Source organism: Apium graveolens, chromosome 8, assembly GCF_009905375.1.
Source record: "Apium graveolens cultivar Ventura chromosome 8, ASM990537v1, whole genome shotgun sequence".
NCBI classification, from domain to species: domain Eukaryota; kingdom Viridiplantae; phylum Streptophyta; class Magnoliopsida; order Apiales; family Apiaceae; genus Apium; species Apium graveolens.
This window is the reverse complement of record NC_133654.1, coordinates 25,766,115-25,793,931: the sequence shown is the minus strand read 5'-3', so window position 1 is coordinate 25,793,931 and position 27,817 is coordinate 25,766,115. Positions and strand designations below refer to the sequence as shown.

The 27,817-nt window shown below is 34.6% G+C and overlaps 1 protein-coding gene across 1 annotated transcript; it reads left to right on the top strand.

The window, feature by feature from the left end:
* The first annotated feature begins 13,747 nt into the window (after positions 1-13,747).
* LOC141679427 (protein FAR1-RELATED SEQUENCE 5-like) lies at positions 13,748-15,765 on the top strand. The gene is made up of 2 exons (XM_074485929.1): positions 13,748-15,125; positions 15,728-15,765. The coding sequence occupies exons 1-2, from the start codon at positions 13,748-13,750 to the stop codon at positions 15,763-15,765; spliced, it is 1,416 nt and encodes a 471-aa protein (XP_074342030.1).
* Positions 15,766-27,817: the final 12,052 nt, after the last annotated feature.

Here is a 27,817-nt window from a genome sequence, read left to right as displayed (position 1 = left end):
GTGTGATGCACTCTATTCTATTATTTCATTCCGCATTAAACAAATGGAAACTTACAATGTGTAGTTTGTAGTTGCTAGTACAAGTCAATATTATGCTTTTTTTTTTTGACTAAAATGCGGAGTTCTCATTAATCAACTGAATCAAGCAAGATACAATCATTCACCATGACCGGAATAGAACTTCGGTCAAAACTACGATCAGGATACATATGTGACATACGAGCAAGCTCATGTGCCGACCTATTCGCAGACCGTTTAATGAAATACAACTTCGTGTTGTTTGAGTCTTCAACCATCTTCCTGCACTCCTCGATAACACGTCCAAACCTTGTGCGCATTTTAATTGAACTACGAATGCTCTGGATTGCAACAAGGCAATCAGATTCAATTATAACACTCTCCCAACCCAGATTCTTCAGCCAACTTAAAGCTTCCTTAATAGCAACTGCTTCCGCCATACTAGGATGCATGAGTTCCTGTACCAGCTTCGTTTTCGCCCAAAGGAGCCCACCTGTATGATCTCTGGCTATTAATCCCATCCCTGTGGCTGGTATCTCCTCAAAAATGGCTGCATCTACTGTGATCTTCACTGTATGCTGTTGAGGCTTCACCCATTTCTCTGCTCCATCTCCATGAACTGACGGCTGAAGAGGAACCGTGTAGAATCTATTCTGGGCCATCTTCCATTGTGAAAGATAATCTGTAGTATCTGCAACTATTCTTTCCGGCGAAGAAATTTTTTTGTTCCAAACCACATCATTTCTGAATCGCCATATTGACCAACAAAGCGTAGCCATCCTTGCCCTGTTGTCCATTGCCTCCTTCAAAAAACATCTCTCAAACCAGCTTGCAAACTCCCAAATCTGTCCGCGTATAGCAGAAGGTTGTAGAATCTCCCAACATTGAACTGCAAACGGACATCGAAGGAAGATATGTGATGTATCTTCAACCTCAGTTCGACAGACTTCACATATAGTATCAATGTTGACCCGTTTCTGGTGTAACTGAGCTTTTGTAGGTAAACACAGCGACAAAGCTCTCCATAATACATCTAAAGCTTTCCGAGGCGCCTTCACTTGCCAGAGGCCTTTCCAGATAAAATTACCACTCTGCTGTCCATGCACTTCTTTCTTCACCTGTAATAATTTGTAGGCACTCTTAACAGTGTACTGCCCCGTAATGTCTTCTTCCCACTGCAAAACATCAGTATTCAGCTCGGCTTCGATGCTGGTTGCCTGAATTCTCTCTTGGTCTGTTACATTAAAGATATCTGAAATTACTTCCCAATCCCATGCGCGAGAGTCTGTGCACATCAGAGAGCTAACCTTTTGATTAGTAATTGAAGGAGAAACAGTCGTAATGAAGGCATTATTTTTACTTCCCAACCAGGGCTGACCAGTAATAGAAATATTAGCTCCTGTCCCAACTCTCCATCTCGAACCAGACAACACTACATCTTTTGCTTCAAACAGGCTCCGCCAAATAAAACTCGGACTACTTCCCAACTTAGCTTCAAGAAAGGACGTATCTTTAAAATATCTGGCTTTATAGATACGAGCAGATAAACTAGTTGGGTTTGTGATCAGTCTCCAACACTGTTTTCCTAGCATTGCCAGATTGAAGTCCCGAAAGTTTCTAAACCCTAGCCCTCCTGAATGTTTATGCTTTGTCATACGCTCCCAAGCCATCCAGTTGATCGTGTGACTATTCGATTGAGATGTATTCCACCAGAATTTTGCAAGAAGCTTCTCTATTTCTTCTGTGATCTCCATGGGTAGCAAGAACACATTCATCGCAAAAACTGGCAAAGATTGAGCTGCTGTTTTGATCAGAATCTCCTTAGCTGGTCTTGAGAATTTCTTTGGCTTCCAGCTCTCAATTCTTTTCTTGACACGGTCCTTCAAGTAACCCAGAACCACAGATTTGCTACGTCCTATTATGTTAGGAAGCCCCAGATACGTGCTCTTCTCATCTGCCTCCTTCATACCTAGCTTTTGACTCACCTCCACTCTATTGTGCTGGATCACATTTGCACTGTAAAAGATCGAGGACTTGTCTTTGTTTATTTTCTGCCCAGATGCAATTTCATACACTTTTAACAGCTCCATAACTTTGTCTGCTTCCTCCACATCTGCTTTACAGTATATATAACTATCATCTGCAAAAAGCATGTGAGATACCGCTGGAGCTTTGTTGCAGATTCTAATCCCATGAAGCCACTTCCTCTCCTCGTAGCTATTAATCATTGCAGACAACCCTTCGGCACAGATGATGAACAGATACGGAGACAACGGGTCTCCTTGTCTGAGGCCTCGACCGGGCAAAATTGGACCTATAACATGCTCCCCATGGACAATATTATAGGATACTGACCTGACACATTGCATTATCAAATGCGTCCACCAATCATTGAACCCCATTCTGAGTAAGATGCCTTTCAGAAAATCCCATTCAACTCTGTCGTATGCTTTAGACATGTCAAGTTTTAGAGCCATATACCCCTCCTTGCCAAATCTCTTTCGTTTCAGATAATGCATCACTTCAAAGCTAACCATAATATTATCTGAAATTAGGCACCCAGGAAGAAAAGCACTCTGAGAGCTTGATATCACAGAATCCAGAACTGTTTTAAGCCGATTAGCGATCACTTTTGTTAATATCTTCATGACTACATTACACAAAGCAATCGGTCTTAATTCAGCTAAGCTTGAAGGGTTTTTCTTCTTCGGAATCAGAACTATATTTGTCTCATTTAACTCCTTCATAATATCTCCCGTCTGCATAAATTGCTTCACTAGCTTCACTACATCTGGACCCACCACCTTCCAATGCTTTTGAAAAAAACCAGGGGTCATACCGTCCGGCCCCGGAGCTTTATCCGGATGCATGCTAAAAATGGCACCTCTAACCTCCTCCTCCGTCACTGGACTCAACAACTTCATGTTTTGCTCTTCAGAAATAGTCGTCGGAATGCAGTTTAGAACAGTGTCCGCCTGAGTATGTGTGGCTGTGAACAGCTGTTGATAAAAGTTTTTGATAAGGTCATGTAACCCATTCTCCCAATCAAACCATTGTCCTTCCTCGTTCTTCAATCTCTGAATCTTGTTTGTTCGTCTTCGATTATTACAGGCTGCATGAAAAAATTTTGTGTTCTTCTCCCCTGCTTGGAGCCAGAGTTGTTTGGATCGTTGTCGCCAGAAAATTTCTTTTTGATCTAACACTAAAAACAACTGCTTCTTTGCATTCAAATAATCCAGTTTAGACTTCTGGTCCCGACCGTTTCTTGTCAATTTCAAGAGCTGTTTGCATTCTTTTATACGTTTGTTGAAGCAGCCTGTGATGTCTTTCCCCCAACCCTGTAGATTTTTTGCACAATTTCTTATCTTACATACCACATTATCTTCAACCTCTTCCTCCCATGATTCTCGCACAATATGCCCACACATTGGTTCTACAAGCCAGGCATTTTCAAACTTAAAGGGAACCACTTTTCTGCCTACTTTCTTGACCTCTGGGACAGTTAGTAATGGACTGTGATCGGAAGGAGACCCCTCCAGGTTATAAACCTTAACCAGAGGAAACTGATTCAACCATTCAGTATTAGCCAACACCCTGTCTAACCGTATTTCAGTCCACTGGTCTGTATTTCGACCTCTTTCCCAGGTGAACTGATGTCCCATGATATCAAGATCTTGAAGCTCAGTATCTCTTAGGCAGTCCGTAAAGCCTTCAACTAACCAATTTGGGTATGCATGTCCCCCTCGTTTATCTTGTTGAGAAGTAACATTATTAAAGTCCCCAATCAAGTACCATGGTAAATTGGCATCTCTCGCCAAATGTCGAAGAAGGTCCCATGTTTTGCGTCTTTGAGCTCTCACCGGTTCTCCGTACATTCCAGTAAGTCTCCAAAGCTCCTTACCCTCGACCTTTACCGTCACGTCAATGTGATTCCTCGACATACTCATAAGGTTGACCTCCTCAGCATTCTTCCATAACAAAGCGATTCCACCGCTCCTTCCTTGTGGCTCCACCGTAAGGAGACCTTCAAATTTTAGTTTAACACACAACTCTTCCATTTTCTTTCGACTGGATATGGTTTCGCATAAAAAGATACAGCTTACTTGTTCGTACCGGGTGACATCTTGAAGGAACTGAATTTTTCCAGGTGCACCCAATCCCTGGCAGTTCCATGCTAACGAATTCATAATGACTGGCGGGTCTGTATTACAGAACCCGCCAATAAATCGTTTTTTGAGTTGCTTGTATTCTCCTCACCAGTTTCCATATTTGTGTCACCTTCTGACTCCTGTATATCACCTGCTTTTTTATCCAAGCCCAACTTACGTTTCTTTGGGTCCACAATAAAAAGTTCTTCTGGATAAGGCCCATCGTTAACTTCTGAGTCCAGCTCATTAGTCATTCTGGAGTCTTGACTTTTTTGAAATTGAACATTCCCCACCTTTGGGTTGGCTTGTTGAACAGAATTTCCTATATTTCCGCCTTTATTGATTCCAACTCTATCTCCATTACTTCCTCCCGCGATTTCTGCATTTTCAAATGATCCTCTGCCCAATCCAGTCCCGTGAATCGTGCTTGTCTGTTGCAACTCTGCACCAATTGCGGGCTTACCTTTCGCCGAGTTACCACCGTCGTTTCCACCGGAAATTGTTGCCTGAACCGAAGCAGGGTTCCTCAACCACCTTGAGCCCATTGTGTGTGATTTCCTCCTTGGATCTGCACGAAGCCATGATCCATAAGCCTTCTCAATATTCTCTCCTGGCCCTTCAAATAACTTCTCACAGAATTTCTCCCCATGGCCGACCATTCCACAGATAAAACAGAAGGTTGGAATTGCCTCGTACTTAAAGTTAACCCAGCACCAGTAATCTTCCGATTTTTTAAGTTTCATTCTTCTTTTGATCGGGACGTCTATGGGTAAAGAAACACGAATCCTCAAATACTCTCGCCAGACGCCAACAAAATTATTTGGGTCACTTTCAATGAACTTACCAATGTAGTTACCCACATCTGTGACTACACGTAAAGACATAAACCCAGCATTCATGTCATGCAACTGGACCCAGATGTCTAGCCTGTTAATTGGCTTCGTTCTGGGATTGTCCCCTTCTCTTAGCCTCTCCAGGATCAAATGAAATCTACCAAAAGTCCATGGGCTGCCCTCCATCACTCTTTTAATGTCAACCTCATGATAGAACTGAAATAGAAATCTGTTACTTTCAATTTGCTTCACGTAAAGCCCTTTCCCTGGTCTCCATAAGGATGCCATCTTGTGCTGCATCGCCTGAAAATCGATGGGAGAATCAGTGAGAAACTTCCCCACCAAACACCACCTGGTATCAATTTCACTCAGATCATCAGTCGTTCCGCCGTAATTAATGCCCCCGTGGTCCTCCTCCTCTATACTGACCAAAGCAAAAGCTTCCTCCATCTCCTGAATAGATCTGTCTCCTCTCGCCATTACTCGAACTATGACAATTGAACAGAACAAAACAAATACTGTAACGTGACAAGTGGGATACACTTAACAAAAACTAACCATGTCAGATGACAAGACTTTTGATTTATTTTAAATTTAATTTTCAATGATTGTGTTACAAGACAGACGATTGAGTGCCAAGGTATATAGTCAATATTATGCTTTAATTATAGGAGTTATGCAAGTATATTATAACCCAATGCTTGAGAGGATGCATAATATTTAAATGCACGACAATCTTTTCCAGCATTAAACAAATGAAAACTTATAATGTGTAGTTTGTAGTTGCTAGTACAAGTCAACATTCTGCTTTAATTATGGATTTATGCAAGTAATGCTTGAGAGGATGCATAATAATTAAATGCACGACAATCTTTTCCAGGACATCTTATTCTGCAAGTTGGATTATATTTTTTATTTAGGTTTAAAAGTTAAATATTTATTTATGCATAAATACTTTTTTTGTCATTTACTCCACATCAAATATATTACACTCTAATTTTTATTAGGCTAAGTTATGCACTACAACTTTATTTTTGAATATATTTTTTAGATAATATGTGTTCTGCATGTTAAATTATATTTTTTTATTTAGATTTTAAAGTACCACATTTTGTTTATAAAAAATCTACAATATGTATGCACTCTATTTTTTCTAATATATTTTCACATTATATTTGATTCTGCAAGTTGCAGTATATTTTTTATTTACCACACTTTATAATTTTAAGTACTAAACTCTATTTATAAAATTCTATTATATGTTCTACCTTTCATTTTTTTAATATATTTTTTCACATAATATTTTATTCTGCAAGTTGCATTATATTTTTTATTTAGGTTTAAAAGTACTACACTTTATAATTTTAAATACTACACTCTGTTTATAAAATTCTATAACATGTTTTGCCTTTCATTTTTTTTAATATACCTTTTCACATAATATATTACTCTGCGAGTTACATTATATTTTTTATTTTGGTTTAAAAGTATTATATTTTATAATTATAAGTACTACATTCTATTTATAAAGTTCTACAATATGTTCTGCACTTTTTTTAATATATTTTTTTCACATAATATTTTATTGTGCATGTTGCATTATATTTTTTATTTAGATTTAAAAGTACCAAATTTTATAATTTGAAGTACTACACTCTATTTATAAGGTTGTACGATATGTTTTTTTTTTAAATAAAATTTTCATGTAAGTTTGTAATCTTGTTACATTGTTTTTTTTATTTAGGTTTAAATGTACTACACTTTATAATTTAAACTACTACACTCTATTTATAAACTTAGCACTCAATTTTTTTAATATATTTTTCACATAATATATATATATATGTTACATTATATTTAGGTTTATTAGTATTAATTTGTCTCTCACTTTGCATTCATCTCTCACTTTGCATTCATCTCTACCAGCACAATCTTACAAAATCTAAGAGCAGTTATAAAGGTCTCCAGTCTTCAAAATTTTGAAATCTACACTATGCAAAAACAGAGTACATATGATGTTTGATTTGTCATGCTATTATTCTATGATTATGTCATGTTTGCTTATTTGTTAATTTCTCATTTAATCTCATTTTTATATTGCTTTAAAATCTCCTCTTTCGTATCCTCTATTTCTCTCTGCATTAATTCTCAACCTCCATTTCTCACTCATTAATTTCTACTAATTTTCTATACTCCCCATTTTTCATTATCTCTAATTCTAATTACTTACTCATTTTGTATATTTTTTTGACTGGTTCACAATATTTTAAAATTTGAAGTAAAATTTGTAAAATCAAAACCTTTATATGACCTTTATACAACATACACAAGAAATTATGTTTATTATATTATAATTTATAATATTAATATATAACCTTTTCTTTAATATATACTTAAAAATAATTTTTACTAAACTATTGCATTCATTTGAAATAAAGTAAATATTAACCGGGTATGGGCCTGTGGACTAATTTATATACAAAATTTGATCAATTTAATCTCATAATATAACACATAATCTCTGAGGTAATGTTTGTTTCATGTGATAAAGTATGAGATCAGATTATAATACTTTAAATTTTACAATCCCATGTTTATTTTGTAAAAATTTAATGAAAGTTATCCGAGAATTATAATCCTTTAAATTATCATATCCCATGGTTTTTTTGTTGGAGTATATGATAAGATTATAATTCTCTCTAATACTGGGTGGAAAGAAGTATTATTTTATCCACTCCAAAAAGTATTTTTAAAGAATTATAATACACTCATTGTTATCCCATGTAAAATAAACATATGATTGAAAATTTTAAAGAATTATATTTTAATCCCAATGACTATTCTCAAAAAAAATATAAGATAAAATTTTAAAGGATTATAGTTCAATCCTATACTTAATCCTTCCAAACAAAAATAGTATATGATTATTTAATTCATAGAATTAATAATGATAAGATTAGTTATACCAGGATTATTATCCCGATATTATAATCTCACGAAAGAAACATGGCATGGGGAGTAGTGTTAGGGACCCAAAATTAAAAAACAAAATATAATTTTAAAATGATGTGGTATTGGTGATGTGTTATATTGATGTAGGATAAGGGCCCCGGTATTTTGAAGATAAACTTGATATGAATATATTTGCAAGGAAGTAAGGGAGGAGGAGAACAACGTGATCATACATGCCAAAATAGGAAATTGTTCAAGAGAGTAAAGAGAACAACAACATGATAATGCTGACGTGCTGCATGATCATGTCAAAACATGAAAATGACTACCTTATAATTTTAGATTTTATATATCATTATCATCTATACTAATTTTTCATTATGCAGTTGCTCTATTTAATTATTTGTATTTGATTTAAAAATGTAGAAGTATAAGAACATTGTTAACCTCTTGTATTAGTCTCTCTCTTTCTGTTAAGATATTAAGATAATATAGTGAATTATGCTGTAGATGCCCTGCTTTGAAGACTTTGGAGCTGTGTATGACCGTCGACCTCTTCCACTTGAGTGACTTTAAAGGGAAATGGAAGAATCTGGAATTCATAAGCATTGAGGATGGCCACTCTGTTGTAGAACTGATTAAGCATGTCTGCGTTCATTTGACTAGTTTTACTGCTCTCCGGATTGGAGGCGGGGTTATCTATGGCTATGAAGCATCTAAGATTGTGTCTCGACTTCCAAAACTCAAGTATTTGACTATTAATCATGCTATACTTGAAAAGGAAAGCCTGTTACTAATATTGCAGGGATGCAGAGAACTTGTGTTTCTTGACCTGCGAAACTGCATTGGCTTTGACGAGGATGATGATCGAAGAGATTCTAAAGCATTCTTCTGTTATCAAGAGCTTTCAGTGTGATTGTTCTTCTAAAGCACAAGACCCTCTGCCTGAATCGTCAGATTATGATTTTAATCATCAAATTGATTTTAAACTACGGGGTGATTATGATTACTATCATTGTGATGATTTTGATCTCGAGTGTCCTTATGACAATTGCGATGGGATTGAATGGGATTAATTTTACTCAAAGAGAAATATGTCTCATTCTAACTTTAGAAATATTGTAATGCATGTTATCTCCTACTTGAGAATGCATAAAATCCAGTCTTCTGTGAAATTGTATTTAAGCTATCTGTGATTTATGGAATTAATCTTTTGTGAACTTGTTTAAATACATTTGACGCCTGCTCTAGTTCTGTCCATTATAATTTCTATATTATAGCTTCCTTTGCATTAGACAAGCAACATTTCATCTATCAAGTAAATTATAATACATGATTCCTGTATGGGATCATCTTTGAATACGGACTATATCATTCTCAAGCTACCTATGTACAAATATACAATATATTTTAATACAGAAACGACCTATTTAGGCATTTTTATAGTTCAGTCAAATTTATACAGAATCCCTGGGAAAACCTATTGATCATGCTAATTAAACCTATTGATCATGCTAATGGATTGCGAAAGACTTGTGTTTTCTGATGCTCTAATATGCAAGATTTGACAAGAAGAAGAGATTCTATTGCTTTCATCTGACATGAGGATAAAAATAGTTCTGACATTAACAGTATACGAAACATAAGTCAAGAAAAAAAATATTTTTAACATTAATTTGAAATATTGGCAGACTGATGAGAACACTGTCACGAGATATTCTGCTTGTGTGAAAGGCATGTTATTCGGGTTGTTCCCACTCATTCATGCTGGAAAAAACACCTGATAATTATTGTTATATTGACCTATCATGTAAAGATTCTTTGCGTATAAATTATGATTTCATATAGGACTGATCGGATGAAATTAGCAGTCCAACTTGGCCAAAGATGTGCCACAACGACACTCCTGCTCGGGGATTGCACAGGGAGGAGCTCATTTTTATATCTGAAGAGCGAGTTTACTATTTTGACATTCCTAGCTAATTTTGAGTTCCATATCTGTTTTATGGTTTTTGTGGGGCAATTTTACAATTTCTATTTGAAAAATAAAATCAATGGTGAGGATATATACGATGCTCTTTCTTGGAACTGCTCCTGCACTCCGGTTCTTATAATGCAGTAGTGAAATAAATCATTGAATTTTGTTCTAGATGCCCTGCTTTGAAGACATTGTCCCCGTCTCTTACTGTTTGCCATAAGTACTCTGACATTATTATGAGCCTCATTCTAAAATGGAAGAATTCGGAATTCTTAACCCTTGTAGGTATTGAAACGACTATTATGGATGAGCCATAAGCTTTCATTTGCCCGGTTTTACTGGTCTGTGTATTACATTGAAGAGGAAATAGCATCAGCAGTTGTGTGACTGCTTCCAACAGTCAAGTATTTGACCATAACTGATTCTAAAATTTTATAGGAAAGCCTATTGATGATAGTATGATGCAGCAAGGAACTTGTGTTTCCTGATGTTCGAAAGTGCATTGGATTTGATGAAGAGATCCTAAAGCTTTCTTCGGCTGTCAAGATCTTCTAATATGATGGTTCTGACTAGGAGGATCAGAGTTTTGTATGGGAATGTTTAGCACCTGAATTATAAAGATCCTAGTATAATCTCTAAGGAATTTTTTTATTTTTTATTTTCAAAAATATATTTTTGAGGCCCAACTTTAAGGAAACTCGCTAAGATTAATAGAAGTAGGGGTAGAGAAGGTGGAGTTTATATCACCAATTTGATGATTATTCTTGTTAGTTTTCAAATATGATTGCTAAATGTAGTAACTTTTTGTTCAGTGGAGTAAGCAGAAATTACAGTAATAACCTTACCTCATTTTCTTGTATTCACTGAAACACGCGGCATTCATAAATGATGCTTTGACGTACGTGTATTAATGATACCCTACTATATTAAATAGTATATCTATGGTATAGCCCTTTCTAAATTTTAAGCATCTTGTTGGAAATAATCAGGAGCCAACGTGGGTTGGGGGGACAGCCAGCCAACCCACAGCAATGAAACATTGCGGGGAAAACAATATTTCAATGCGGGTCTTGGCTTCCGCAATGAAACATTGCGGGATGTCGCCATGCACAGGAAACATTGCGCATTCCGCAAAGTTTCATTGCTGGGCCGCAATGTTTCATTATTTGTTAGGCTCCCAGTTTTTAATGTCCAAACTGCCCCTCTCTTTAGCTTATTCTAATATCTAACTTATTTATATAAGTATAAAAATAATATTAATGTTCAAAAGTAATTAATTTTTTAAAATATGTTAACATTAAATATAAGTAGTAGTAATATATTAAAATATTATCAATTTTAATAATAAATTTATCAATTTAATTTTTTCTGTACTTTTTCTTTAAATTATCGTATGAATAATTTTAGTTTAAAAAATAATATTATTAATTTTATACTTTTTAGTGAATTGAGTTATTTTAGTTTAAAAAATTTATCAACAGTTTAAAATATTATCAATTTTAATAATAAATTTATCAATTTTTTTTTGTGCAAAACTTATTTTTGTGCCAATATTAATAAGAATTTTAAAATTCACAAAATTAAATTTGGCACAAAAAAAATTTTGCTGAAAAGATTTCATTTGACTGTTGAAATTGCCGCAATGAAACATTTTCATTGCGGCAGTTGAATTGACTGGTCAATAGAGCAGAAGCTTGACCGACATACCGCAATGTTTCATTGCGGCAGTTTGAAAGCGCCGCAATGCTTCATTGCGGCAGTTTCAACAGTCAAATGAAATTTTTTCAGCAAAATTTTTTTTGTGCCAAATTTAATTTTGTGAATTTTAAAATTCAGATTTTCACCTATAAATAGTCCTGCCTCATCTCATTTTTTTTCAACATTCTCTTCTATATTTTTATTCTACATTTTCTCTTCAACATTATCTTCTCTCATTTCCGAAAAATGGTTTTCTACTATGATTATGACAATAATAAGGTAATTATCGATGGTGTGGCTTATGACGGGTCCGAAGGAGACGAAGACATGGCAATAGCTCTCCGCCGTATTCAAATGGCGCTTGAGCGTAAGAAAAAAAAAGAAAATGAAGTTAAAGCGAAGGCGGAAAAGTCGAAGAAAAAGAAAGACGACGATAAGGGTGATAAAGGCGGTTCTTCCAACACCGTTAAAGTTTGATCATTCTCGTCGACATAAAATGTTATTATGTATTTGTTTTGAAAAAATATTTGAATGTACTCCATTTATATTTGAATGAAATAAATTATTTAATGTTTTATTTTTCTTGTACTTGTCCAATATATTTTATCAATTTTAAATTTTAATAAACAAATATAATACTAAAATTTGAAAATGTGAAAATCCAAAAAAATGAAAATTTATCGAATTTTCGTTATCTATAAAAAAATATAAAATAATTTAGCCCCCAAAATATTAAACATTTCTTGATAACAAAATATATATAAATACCGTATTTTATTTAAGAAATAATTTTTCTTAATTATTATAATCATTATATTTTAACATCCATATAGTTGGATCGTTAAAATTTGTACTTTACAACTTACACGTCAAGAAACATCATTTGACATAACTATTATGCAAAATTTTCACAAAACTATGTAAAATAGTTGCATATTATAATTAAGTTACTCTTATAAACATTTATATTTTCAAACTAACATTTAACGTATTAAATGAAATATAATAAGTCTAGAAACTATTTTTTATATTTTTTTTGATTAATTTTCTAATTTTAAAGAAAATAACAAAAATAAACAACCCAACCGCAATGTTTCATTGCGGTAGACACTTCCCCCCGCAATGAAACATTGCTGGGGTACGTTGTAAAGTTTTATTAAAACTGCAAATATTTACAGTTGTTGGTTTGGGGGTTTGTACAGTGCCGCAATGTTTCAATGCGGCCATCGCAATGAAACATTGCGGGCGTGCATTTAATGCACACAACTACCTTAAAATGTCTGTATTTTTGAAACATTGTTGTTTTACTGCTTCTTAACATTCTGCTCAAATTTATTCTTCTGAAAAAAAAGGTTAGTATTCAATATCCATGGCTTCTTATTTATTTGATTATTCAAGTTCATCTAGTGATCATAACGATTTTAATTATGTTACCCCCCCCCCCACAAAAAAGAGGGTTTATCGTAAAATCTTTAATGATGATGAAGTAATAGATGTTGATAGTATTGAAGATAAAGTTAATGATCCGGGGAAGCGAAAAACGCATAGTGATGACGATGTTGGTTTCGGTTGGAAGAATCACGATGTTCACGGTGATTCCGATGATAGTAATGATTCTTTTAATGGCGATGATGATGATAAAATTAATGATGAAAATTTTATTGGAAATATGAATGATGTAGTTCCTTGTGTTGGTATGATGTTTGATTCGTTGGATGAAGCGGAAAGTTTTTATCGAGGTTATGGTCGAAGTATAGGGTTCGAGATAATTATTCGAAGTAGTCATAAGCATTCAAGAAATGGTGGTATATCGTCACGTTTGTATATATGTCGAAAGGGTGGAAGATTGGGCCCAAAACCCTTGGAAGTTGAAGATAGGGCTAAAGGGAAACGACCTCGAGATGTTATTCCTCGAACTTGTTGTCGTGCTCGTATGTGTGTTGCTCACAAAGTAAGCTCAAACAAATGGGAAGTAACCAAGGTCAACCTAGAGCACAATCATGCTATGGTTGGTTACATCGGATAAGGTAAATTTCATGCAAAGATCACGCAACATAGATCCGTTTACCCGATCTTTGATTGAGTTATTCAACAAATCGGGTATCGAGACCCCGAAAGTGATGAATTTACTTAGTGAGACGTGTGGTGGTATTGAAAAAATTGGTTTTTCCGCTCAAGACGTACGAAATGTAATACGTGACATTCGAAGACGGATTTTTGATTCCGGTGATGCGGAGTGTGGATTGGTTTTGTTACGAGACTTGCAAAAACAAAGTGATGGCAATTTTTTCTACCGAGTGGATGTGGATGAGGAGAATCGGGTTAGGGGTTTGGTGTGGGTTGATCCTCGTTCGCTTAACGCGTACAAGAATTTTGGAGATATGGTGACTTTCGACTCGACATATCGGACTAATAGGTATGACATGCCTTTTATTCTAATTACGGGAGTGAATCACCACTACCAAAATATTTTGTTTGGATTTGCACTTATAAGGGACGAGAAAGAGACTACTTATAGATGGGTTTTGAAGACTTGGTTGGAAGCGGTCGATAACAAGCCACCTATTACCATTATTACGGATCAAGACATCGCTTTAAGTAATGCCATTTCTGAGGTTATGCCTAACACCAACCATACATATTGTACGTGGCATATTAGTAGCAAGTTTCCCGAGAAACTATCTACTTTGTATACTCAATACTCGGAGTTCAAGACGGATTTTAATGCATGTATCTACAAGTCATTGTCACCAACGGAATTTGAAGGTAGGTGGGAGGACTTGAAAGAGAAATATGATCTTGAAAATCACAATTGGCTAAATGATATGTATGCAATTAGACGGCAATGGGTTTTTGCTTTCACGAAACAACATTTTGCCGCCGGTATGACTACCACCTCAAGGAGCGAGTCTATGAATTCATTTTTTGATGAGTATGTGAAAGCGTCGACCGGTTTGAAAGAATTCATTGAGAATTCACAAAAAGCTTTGGACTCACAATATTTACGGGAGGTTCAAGCCGATTTTGACACCGAGTACAAGGAAAGGAGACTATTCTCTAACTCGTCAATGGAGATACATGCCTCCAAGATATACACAAAAGAGATGTTTAAGCGATTTCAAAAAGAGCTTCAAAAAAGTCAATCTTTTGTTGTGAAAAGCATGAAAGGTTGTGGAGATTATCTTTCAAAGATGTATTTGGTAGAAAAGTCCACCTTGCCGGAGATTAATAGAAGGAATTTTTTCTTGAAGATTTCCATCGACGGGAGTTATTCTTGTACATGTAAAAAATTTGAACATTCCGGGATGATTTGTAGACACATGATCCGTTACCTTAACAAGAAACAAAAGACGATGATACCACCAGATCTTGTAACAATGAGGTGGACAATAAACGGAAACAAAGTTGCGGGACCTCTACCGTGTACGCCTCGGATGCTTGGTAATGTTGTAGAATCTCAAACGGCAAGATATAGTGGATTGTGTAAAGCTTTCCAAGGTTTGTCCGTTGTTGGTAGTTGCTCCGTTCCGTGGTACAATTACTTGATGAGCGTGATCAAGAGAGAAAAGGAGTATGTGATTAAGTCTTTTCCGGGAGAAAAGAGAGAGAAAAAAAATAAATGAGGACTATGAAAGTGATGAAGAAGATGATCCGTTATTAGATCCCCCAAGGTCACAAACAAAAGGACGTCCAAAAGCGGGTAGATTCAAAAGTGGTATCGAGACGTCAAGTTCAAATAAACAATTTCGAAAGTGCAGTTTTTGTGGGGCGAGGGAAGAAGGCCATGATAGAAGAAATTGTCCCTCGAGATTATTAGGAAAAAAAGGAAAAAATTGATTATAATTTCTTATCATGTACTTTGAAATATTAATGAATTTTAATTAAATATTTTCAATGTTGTTAATATTAGTACTTGTTGCCATTATTAATAATCCCAAAAAAAGAAGTGACTCCAAAAAAAAAATTGAAAAAAAGTTATTTTTGAAGAATTTTTTTCCAAAATTTGGCAGAAAGTTTTCTGTAAAACAGAAAAAGTATTATATAAAAAATAAATCATTTGCAAGTGCAATGACCAATCTGCAAATTTATGCAAAACCCAGATTACCCCCGCAATGAACCATTGCGGCATCCGCAATGAAACATTGCGGCATCCGCAATGAAACATTACGGCATCCGCAATGAAACATTGCGGGCCTAAACTGGGCTTTGCATATTGGTCACTGCACTTGCAAATGATTTATTTTTTATATAAAACTTTTTCTGTTTTATAGAAAACTTTCTGCCCAATTTTGGAAAAAAAAATCTTCAAAAATAACTTTTTTTTCAAATTTTTTTTTGGAGTCACTTCTTTTTTTGGGATTATTAATAATGGCAACAAGTACTAACATTAACAACATTAAAAATATTTAATTAAAATTCATTAATATTTCAAAGTACATAATAACAAATTCGGCATGACCTCTTTGTTTTTAAGTTAAACTTTACCTGTAAAATAAAAAACCGGCATGACCTATTTATTTTTAAGTCAACCAAAAACCTGTAAAATTTCAAACCAAACCAAACTAAACTTAAAAATGAATGGCCTTGACATGCCAACTACAAACAAACCAAACCAAACTAAACTTAAAAATGAATGGCCTTGACATGCCAACTATAAAAAAAACAAACCAAACCAAACTAAACTTAAAAATGAATGGCCTTGACATGCCAACTATAAATAAACCAAACCAAACCAAACCAAACTTAAAAAAAATGGCCTTGATATGCCAACTACAAACAAATCAACTAAAATAAATACATCTAACCAACCAAAATAAATACAACCAATCTAAATAAAATACAACCGGGCAAAATATGTACAACTAACTAAAGTAACTACAAGTCACTAATCAAATAACAAACTAGTGTCCCGCCTCTCTTTGTCGAATGCCCCACTCAGAAATGTGTCTAGCAACCCCTTTTGATAACTCGTGCGCCATCCGATAGCGAAAAGTCTGTACATCAACTTTAGGGTTCCACACAGCTGATGGCAAGGAGATCCCGTTGAGCATAGCGTCCATGTACTTGGATACATACACACCACAATCATTGCCACCATATTGCTTGGGTCGAGCATCAAGACCATGAACCCGGGTATATTTCAATGGAAATCGAGATGGATGCAAATAATTGAGCATATATGGGATCAACTTTTCCTGCAAATAACGGGAAATGAACCTAACAAGTCATTATTTAATTATTAATCTATTTAAAACTACTGGTAGGGAATTAAAGAATGATATTTCACGGGAAATGAACCTAACAAGTCATTATTTAATTATTAATCTATTTAAAACTACTGGTAGGGAATTAAAGAATGATATTTCACGGGAAATGAATTTAACAAGTCATTATTTAATTATTAATCTATTTAAAACTACTGGTAGGGAATTAAAGAATGATATTTCACGGGAAATGAACCTAACAAGTCATTATTTAATTATTAATCTATTTAAAACTACTGGTAGGGAATTAAAGAATGATATTTCACGGGAAATGAACCTAACAAGTCATTATTTAATTACTAATCTATTTAAAACTACTGGTAGGGAATTAAAGAATGATATAGTTACCATAATGTAATACTGGAAGGGGTGAGCGATGTTCCCTGTTGTGTCTTTATCGTCCCTAAGAGGATCAATGTTTAGCACTCTCATTTTGTTGAGATTAACAACAAACAAGAACCAATGAGAGCTATGACACGTGGGGAAAAATGCAAAGTCACAAAACTGAAGAGGCAAGTTACCCCCTTGTTAGCATAATCTCTAAAGAACCTCTCCATTGACTTCTTGGCGTCACCTTTTAGGGTACTCGGAGAAGCCTACAATTACAAGTCAAAAAATAGGTTAACATTTATACAGCATAATTGATATCTGTTTATAGAAAAGCAGGTTGGAGCATTGCTATTTGTTTAATAGAGTACCTTCAAGTTAGGACAAAACTCAAGTGCCATCGCCATGAAAAAGCTAGGAGCAATGAAATACCGCCTGGGCTTGAAACTTTCAGTTCTGGGAATTTTTTCCCATTTTTCCCAGAGTTTATCCTCTCTAAGTCTCAAGAGCTCACCATAGGCATTGAGAACATCATCCTCCACCCAAAACTCTGGTCGCAAAGTTGTTACTTGGCTATGTGTAAGAGGATAAGTAATGCCCCGCTCACTGTGATCACGCCAAATGTAATCAACCTCTAAACTCCAGAAATGCCGATACAACCACCTCACTTTCTGATTTTTTAGTGGCCTTGTCATATCACCACGCCGCTCAGGACCACCTCGTTTCGCCGCATCCTCCGCCAAATCTTCAATTGAGTCCATCTACAAAATAAACAAAAACACAATTAGCATATTTGGAACTAGTTAATCTAAGGCCATTTACTTTAAAAAAGAGTTAAGAGTTATTACATCAAACATGTCCCGTAGCTCACTAGGAACAGAAGACTCTCCTATGCCCAAATGTACATATGGAGTGACAAGGGAGGAAGAGGCCTCTAAAGATTCTGGAGTAATAGGCATCTGCAATCCATAAATTAAGTACACATTTAACACTTAGTTTAATCCATCTATAACTAGTTATAGGGAATTAATCCATTTTAATCCCATTTAGTTGACATAGTAGGGAACAAATAATACCTTTAGTGGAATAGGTTGAAATGTCATAGATCTGTGGAATGGTGTTGAAGTAGTATAATCAACCTACAATTGGAAGCCGATACATAAACATATTCAACACACGAAGCTAAAATATTTTAGGTGCATAGAATGACAATATTTGTTAAATATTTATACCTGAGGGGGAATGGATACAGGTGTCAGAGCAGTGGTGGGTGGAACATCAGCAGGAGATTGAACCTCAACCTGCAATTTGAAGCCGATACATAAACATATTCAACACTCGAAGCTAAAAATGTGTAAGTGCATAGGAGGACAATATTTGTCAAAGATTTGTACCTGAGAGGCAATGGATACAGGTGTAGGAGCAGTGGCGGGTGGAACATCACCAGTAGACTGAACCTCAACCTGCAATTGCAAGCCAATACATAAACATTATTCAACACAGGAAGCTGTAAAATATTTGTACCTGAGGGGGAATAGATACATGTGTAGGAGCATGGGTGGCTGGAATATCACCAGTAGACTGAACCTCCTGCAATTACAGCCGACACAGACATATTAATCGAAGTTCTACGATGCATGAAATGAAAGCTTTTGTTAGAAATTTATACGTCACGTGGACGTTTAGGGGGGACAAGTACTGCGGTATCCTCCTCAGGACCACCAGTCTCATCCTGCCATTAATGTAAATTAAAGACAAACAGGTCATTTACATATTCAATAGACGAAATTAAAAAGATCACAAGTTCGTGAATGATAGTTATTAGTACCTCACGAGGACGCTTCTGAGAGATAGGGGGCGCTGTCTGTTGCGAGCTACTAGGAGCTGTATCATGAATGTCTACCTCACGTGCATCTCCAGCAGGAGGCTGACGCTCAACAAGAGGCTGCTGAATATCTTTCGGTCTGATGAAAGCGGGCCTACTGTATCCAAGACCCTTCCACTCAGTCATTACCCGATCATAATGTGCGAGAAAATCGGGAATGACATCATAGAACCAGCTAGGAGGGACGTGCATGTGGATCATGTATGTCATCTTCATAGCACTCTCTAACTACAAATAAATATCGATAATCCATTTTACAAGTAGTTGTAGGGAATTAACGATAATTCACGGGAAATTAACCTAAATAAGTCCTTATTTTCATTTTTAATCCATTTTACAAGTAGTTGTAGGGAATTAACGATAATTCACAAGAAATTAACCTAAATAAGTCCTTATTTTCATTTTTAATCCATTTTACAAGTAGTTGTAGGGAATTAACGATAATTCACGGGAAATTAACCTAAATAAGTCCTTATTTTCATTTTTAATCCATTTTACAAGTAGTTGTAGGGAATTAACGATAATTCACGGGAAAATAACCTAAATAAGTCCTTATTTTCATTTTTAATCCATTTTACAAGTAGTTGTAGGGAATTAACGATAATTCACGGGAAATTAACCTAAATAAGTCCTTATTTTCATTTTTAATCCATTTTACAAGTAGTTGTAGGGAATTAACGATAATTCACGGGAAATTAACCTAAATAAGTCCTTATTTTCATTTTTAATCCATTTTACAAGTAGTTGTAGGGAATTAACGATAATTCACGGGAAATTAACCTAAATAAGTCCTTATTTTCATTTTTAATCCATTTTACAAGTAGTTGTAGGGAATTAACGATAATTCACAGGAAATTAACCTAAATAAGTCCTTATTTTCATTTTTAATCCATTTTACAAGTAGTTGTAGGGAATTAACGATAATTCACGAGAAATTAACCTAAATAAGTCATTATTTTCATTTTTAATCCATTTTACAAGTAGTTGTAGGGAATTAACGATAATTCACGGAAAAATAACCTAAATAAGTCCTTATTTTCATTTTTAATCCATTTTACAAGTAGTTGTAGGGAATTAACGATAATTCACGGGAAATTAACCTAAATAAGTCCTTATTTTCATTTTTAATCCATTTTACAAGTAGTTGTAGGGAATTAACGATAATTCACGGGAAAATAACCTAAATAAGTCCTTATTTTCATTTTTAATCCATTTTACAAGTAGTTGTAGAGAATTAACGATAATTCACGGGAAAATAACCTAAATAAGTCCTTATTTTCATTTTTAATCCATTTTACAAGTAGTTGTAGGGAATTAACGATAATTCACGGGAAATTAACCTAAATAAGTCCTTATTTTCATTTTTAATCCATTTTACAAGTAGTTGTAGGGAATTAACGATAATTCATGGGCAAATAACCTAAATAAGTCCTTATTTTCATTTTTAATCCATTTTACAAGTAGTTGTAGGGAATTAACGATATATCACGGGAAATTAACCTAAATAAGTCCTTATTTTCATTTTTAATCGATTTTACAAGTAGTTGTAGGGAATTAACGATAATTCACGGGAAATTAACCTAAATAAGTCCTTATTTTCATTTTTAATCCATTTTACAAGTAGTTGTAGGGAATTAACGATAATTCACGGGAAAATAACCTAAATAAGTCCTTATTTTCATTTTTAATCCATTTTACAAGTAGTTGTAGGGAATTAACGATAATTCACGGGAAATTAACCTAAATAAGTCCTTATTTTCATTTTTAATCCATTTTACAAGTAGTTGTAGGGAATTAACGATAATTCACGGGAAAATAACCTAAATAAGTCCTTATTTTCATTTTTAATCCATTTTACAAGTAGTTGTAGGGAATTAACGATAATTCACGGGAAAATAACCTAAATAAGTCCTTATTTTCATTTTTAATCCATTTTACAAGTAGTTATAGGGAATTAACGATAATTCACGGGAAATTAACCTAAATAAGTCCTTATTTTCATTTTTAATCCATTTTACAAGTAGTTGTAGGGAATTAACGATAATTCACGGGAAAATAACCTAAATAAGTCCTTATTTTCATTTTTAATCCATTTTACAAGTAGTTGTAGGGAATTAACGATAATTCACGGGAAAATAACCTAAATAAGTCCTTATTTTCATTTTTAATCCATTTTACAAGTAGTTGTAGGGAATTAACGATAATTCACGGGAAATTAACCTAAATAGGTCCTTATTTTCATTTTTAATCCATTTTACAAGTAGTTGTAGGGAATTAACGATAATTCACGGGAAATTAACCTAAATAGGTCCTTATTTTCATTTTTAATCCATTTTACAAGTAGTTGTAGGGAATTAACGATAATTCACGGGAAATTAACCTAAATAAGTCCTTATTTTCATTTTTAATCCATTTTACAAGTAGTTATAATTCACGGGAAAATAACCTAAATAAGTCCTTATTTTCATTTTTAATCCATTTTACAAGTAGTTGTAGGGAATTAACGATAATTCACGGGAAAATAACCTAAATAAGTCCTTATTTTCATTTTTAATCCATTTTACAAGTAGTTGTAGGGAATTAACGATAATTCACGAGAAAATAACCTAAATAAGTCCTTATTTTCATTTTTAATCCATTTTACAAGTAGTTGTAGGGAATTAACGATAATTCACGAGAAATTAACCTAAATAAGTCCTTATTTTCATTTTTAATCCATTTTACAAATAGTTGTAGGGAATTAACGATAATTCACGGGAAAATAACCTAAATAAGTCCTTATTTTCATTTTTAATCCATTTTACAAGTAGTTGTAGGGAATTAACGATAATTCACGGGAAAATAACCTAAATAAGTCCTTATTTTCATTTTTAATCCATTTTACAAGTAGTTGTAGGGAATTAACGATAATTCACGGGAAATTAACCTAAATAGGTCCTTATTTTCATTTTTAATCCATTTTACAAGTAGTTGTAGGGAATTAACGATAATTCACGGGAAATTAACCTAAATAAGTCCTTATTTTCATTTTTAATCCATTTTACAAGTAGTTATAATTCACGGGAAAATAACCTAAATAAGTCCTTATTTTCATTTTTAATCCATTTTACAAGTAGTTGTAGGGAATTAACGATAATTCACGGGAAAATAACCTAAATAGTTGTAGGAAAACAGGTAAAGACTACAATTGGAAACAAGTAAAGAATACCATACCGCATCACCCATCATCTGCTGAGGGTACCAGTCACGGGGCTGTATGATATCGCCCTCAGGGGGTACACAACGAGCGATCCTCATCTTACTTACCCGTCTATACTACTGCATATACTCGGCGAAAGATACAAAACCGCCCTCAACAATCTCCGGCCCGCCCGTAGCCACATAACTCTCCCACTCGGCAACATACTGCTGATGCATAGCAAGACTGTGAGGCCGCTGAAAAGAAGACTATCTCTCCAACCTCAGAACAGCGTGGTCAAACGGATCATCCGGTATATGCTGGTACATCCCAAACTGTCTCAGTACCCTATCAGAATACTGGTACTCAATGATCTCAAATGCTACCAGCGGGATATGACCAAGAGCCATATGACGGCACACCGGGAAATGAGTAGCATCAACATCATCAGGATCAGCCTCTCTCTCGTAAAGTCTGGCATACGGCTGCCATGTCACCCAGTGTAGCTGTAAACTGTCCAAATCACCCCGGTAGTTACGTGTTTGGTGGTGGGGGTTTACTCTACTAACCTTCACTGGCTCGGCCCACGCGCACGCCCTCGGCCACCGAATCTCCTGCTGAGGCGCAATCTCCGGCCTCCCGGGTGCCAATCTCTCGTAAGCCCACAACATCAATAGCAGACTACACCCGTTAAAGGTGCGAACAGACCTATCAGCCGACAAAGTCAGTGATCTGTACAAGTGTGCCAAAACAGCTGCACCCCATGCATAATCATAAATCTCCGACTCCTCCATCAGCAGCTGCATATACCGGGGATGCACCACGTCCCGCGAAGATATAGGGAAAAGCACGCCTCCAATAATAAATAACATATAGGCTCGTGTATGCACTCTGCACTGCACCTCAATCTGAGCAGCATCCATATCTCTGGTATCAGCTCTCGTCCTGTACCGGTTCCTCAGCTGGTTAAAATGCAGCCCTTCCTTATAGAACTCCCTGCGCTCCTGCTCTGACATAGACGGATCCTCCCAGTTCTTCATGAACCACGCCTTCGGGTGCTCAATCTCACCCTAGGTGAGAGGACGGCCAGTAACCGGTAATCCCAAAATCATATAAACATCCTCCAAAGTAATAGTCATCTCCCCACACGGCAGGTGGAATGTGTTAGTCTCTGGCCTCCACCTCTCAATCAAGGCCGTAATGAGTCTGATGTCATTCTGCCGAACCACCCGGGGGTTGCCGAACGCCCCAAAACCATATGCATCCAACAGAGCCTGCTGATCTGGAAGTATATGCCACTCACCCATCCTCGCTGTCAGCTGTCTAACATCTACGGTATTCCTGTCCCCGCCCTCCCAGATAAGACTGCTAATATGGCGGTCCTGCATAGTCAGCAAGGATCGATCAAGAGGTCCACACTCCATGTCCATAGTATCTGCAATATTTTAAACCAAAAAACCCATCAGTACAACTCCAAACAAACAGTAATTAAGAAAAAGAAAACAAATAAATGCGTGAAAATATCATCTCAACACAATCAAATTATTACAACACATGTTTTCTAAATTTTTAAGTGTACTACTTTGCACGTAAATTCACATAAAAATTAACAAAAACTATTTTATATTTTCCATTTTTATTCGAATTATTCACTCAATAAATCAAAATATTACATATAAAATATAGCAAATTCAAATTAAATTTACACAAGGGGAAAAACCTAACTGTAGAGTAGGGACATGAATTGAAGTTTATTAAGTAGAAATTAATTAAGAACGATCTCTCTAACAATTAAAAGCTAGTTTCATATTTCATCAAAAACATTTGCAGCTTGTAAAGCACAAGCAAATTTACCAAATAAAGACAACTAAAAGACTCTGAATATAGGAAAATAACTTAAAACTGTATACATAAAACAAATAGATTTCTCATATCAACTGGGATCTCAGTAATCATAGAACATGAGGAATCTCCTACAATATATCAAATCCGAAACAATTATGAGCAAATCGAAGACTTCTTCTCTCCATCAACACTTCAACTACAGGTATATCATAAGCCAAAAATACAGATATCTATCTCACAAAAATCCCGAAGAACAATGCATAACAAGAATACTAGTTGTTTGCAACATAAGAACAGACAGTGATAAGATTGCAAGATAAACTATTACTGTGAAACCTCCTCTTCTAACTAAAAAGCCTCTGACTTGCTATATCACCCAAGGTGCACATTTCACAAATCGACCATAAAAACTTTGGTATATCATCCCAGTACATTTGAATTGAAGTCAATCAGACAACCAAGTAAGAAGGATACCAACAAAAGAGAAAGGAAAATTATAATAACAGACGGAAACTCAGAGCAATAAACAACAAGTGCAAACAATCCAGAGTTCGTCAATCCCGGCCAAATTCAAAGAATCCGGCGAACAAAGTCCGGCCAACAGTCGAATCGCCTCAATTCTAAACCAAACTTCATGATTTTGATATCAAAATGATGTTCAGAAGGAGTACAATCTATTTACATGATCCTAATCAACCACAACAATCCGTATAACTCAAGAAATCAAAAATAAAAAATCAAAAACCCGAGAACTCGGGTTCATCGATTTAGCATACCAAAAATTACGAAAAATACATAAATAGCATCCTCAGATCATCTTAATGCTTATTCTAACAACTAAATCATTCAACAATCCACAGAAATCAAACCCCCAATTATATCCCTAAGAGTTAAAAACAAACATATTTCGAAAAATTACCTCAAGAATGTATGAGCGAGAGAGAGAGAGAAAGAGAACAAAGCTGCTTGATTAAGGAAGATATCAGGAGCTGTTTGATTTCGCTGAAATCGCTTTTGATCGCCGGTGTTTTGTGTTTGTTTCTGGGTTGGGGCGGGTATAATGGTAGTTTTCGCGTGTGTCTGTGTTCAAAATACGACTACCGTAATGCTTCATTGCGCTGCCGCAATGATTCATTGCAGTAGTGGGTTCATGTTTATTTAAAATTCGAATTAATATTTAATATTATTAATATTTTCAAATATTCAAATATTTTAATTTATTACTAAAAATATTGAATAATTAAAATATGTAAATATCAAAATATTTTCTTTTATTATTTTAATATATATTATTAAATATTTAAATATATTAATTTCATTTTAATGTTTCAATACTTTTAAAATATTGAATATTAAATATTAGATATAATATTTAATATTATTATAAAATATTTTATAATATTTTTTAAATATTATATTTTTAATCAGAAATATTAAGAATAATATCTTATTAAATTAATATTTATGTAGTTAAAAAAGCATTGATAAATGAATTAACATAGGAAAAGGGTAAAAAAGGGAATGGAGTATGTGGGCCACACCCGCAATGTTTCATTGCGGCCTCGCAATGAAACATAGCGGTAATAGCGGATCCTAGCCATTCATTTTTTATTTCAATGCTCCTGATTTGTTGGTTGGATAGGGTCCCTATCCAACTATGGCTGTGGATAGGGACCCTTTCACAAGATAATGTAATAATTTTATATTTATATTCTTTAACTTATAAGTATAAATAAAAAAAGAAGAATGCTAAATTTTATTAAAACACATAATACAATTTTAAAATGTAAGTTATTTTTACTCATGTTTATAAACTAGGAAATAAGTTTTAGTCCATTATGTCTTCAAAATTTCAATAGCCAGGTTGATTTTTTAAGAATTATAAGTTTGTAGGAATATTAATGGTACTGGTGTAAAAGTCCCTCGCCGCCGATTCTGTGGCTTTTACTGAAGAGTTATATGCATTAAAATTATAAAATTGACTGATTTTAATTGATAGAAAATTATATATATACAGGATTCATTATTATTAAAAATAAGAATTTATTAAATATAATTAAAAGAGTCAAGTTCTATGGAGACCTTATTTTTGTTGGACACCATGAAGACCACTTATGTTCTACCACTAAAATCTTGCATAAAAACATTGCAAAACGTAATATTTTGCGAATTATGTTCTACAAAGATTATTATTTTATTAAAAATCTTCAATATCATGCATATACTGCATGTAGAACATTACAAAATGTTTTATTCTGCGAAATATGTTTAGTTTGCAGAACTTTTGTAACGTCTGTGAAATTTATGTCTGTATTATATCATATATATAATAAATTATGTGTATTAATGTGTTATTATGTGTAATTATCTGTCAAGCCCTAATTGCTACGTGTTACGTGTATTCTGTGTTATTCCGGTATTTTTAAGATATTTTTCAGATATTTAATTTTGCATTCATAAGTTTCATTTCAAACGTTTTACGACCCAAACCATGATTTTAAAGTCAGTATTTCAAATAAAATAATGAGCCTTATTTTTCATTAAACGACCTTTACCATCGCATTATTCTGAACATCTAGACATTTTATAAATTTTCTCGTTTTGCGAAAAATGACTTTTCCGGGCCCCATTGGGTGTTAAAACCCCCACAAAAATCACATTTTTATTTTTATAAAATTATAGGACTTTTATTTATACCATTTCTTTGTATTTTTGCATTATTCACAATTTTTGGGAAATTTTGACATATATATTGTATATATAAAATAATTATAAAATTAAATTTTAATACTCAAAAATTATAAAAATTAGGGCCAAATATTTTTATTAGATGTGTAATTAGCCCCTTAATTTTATTTAGGGGTATTATTTTTCATACTATAAATACCCTAATTATTATTAATTTATTTAATTAAAAATTAGAAAATTCTGCAATTTCCCCAAATTTTCCAGAAATTTGGGTTTGGTGTTCTTGATTTCAACCGGAGATTTGAACGTGATTCCGACCTTCAAATCTGACATGTAAGTAGTCGTTGCAAAGCTCTTGAGCTCTATTATCTGATTTTGCTATCAATTTCATGTTTTATATATTCGAATTTCAATTCAATTTTTAGGGTTCTTGAACTAATTTGGGTATTTACAAATCGTTGTGTTTTGGTTGATGAGAGTTATATGAATAGATTGCCCAGGTTGTGTAGATGATTATGTATATTTTTAATTGATTTTTCTATTCCCGGATTAGTGAATTGTGTTTATGAGTTTTCAACCCGTTTTGAATTCGGGTTTTTAGTTCGAGGGATTGTTTAATGTTTCTGTGGCCACGAACGTGTAGATCGTTGAATTTCCAGTCGTTTGACACCAGTTTCGTGTGATTTGGATTCCGTTTTTGGGTCGCCAGAGTTCGAACGCCGCCGCTGTGTTCTTGAGCTTTCCGGCTACGTTCTTGACGGAACGACGATGAAGAAGGAAAGGAAGTTGTCCTGGGAGTGTTGTCGAAGGAAACCCCAGAAGAATCGACCTGGAATCACTGTGTTTTGGCCAGATTGATTCGCCGGAAAACCCACCGGCGTCGTTGTCGGTGGGCTGTTCTTGAAAACACGATAACCCGAACTTCAACCCGATAACCCGATTCCAACCCGGAATGATGACCCGAGTTTGATCCAGTAAAACCCAATCTGTTGTCCTGATTCTT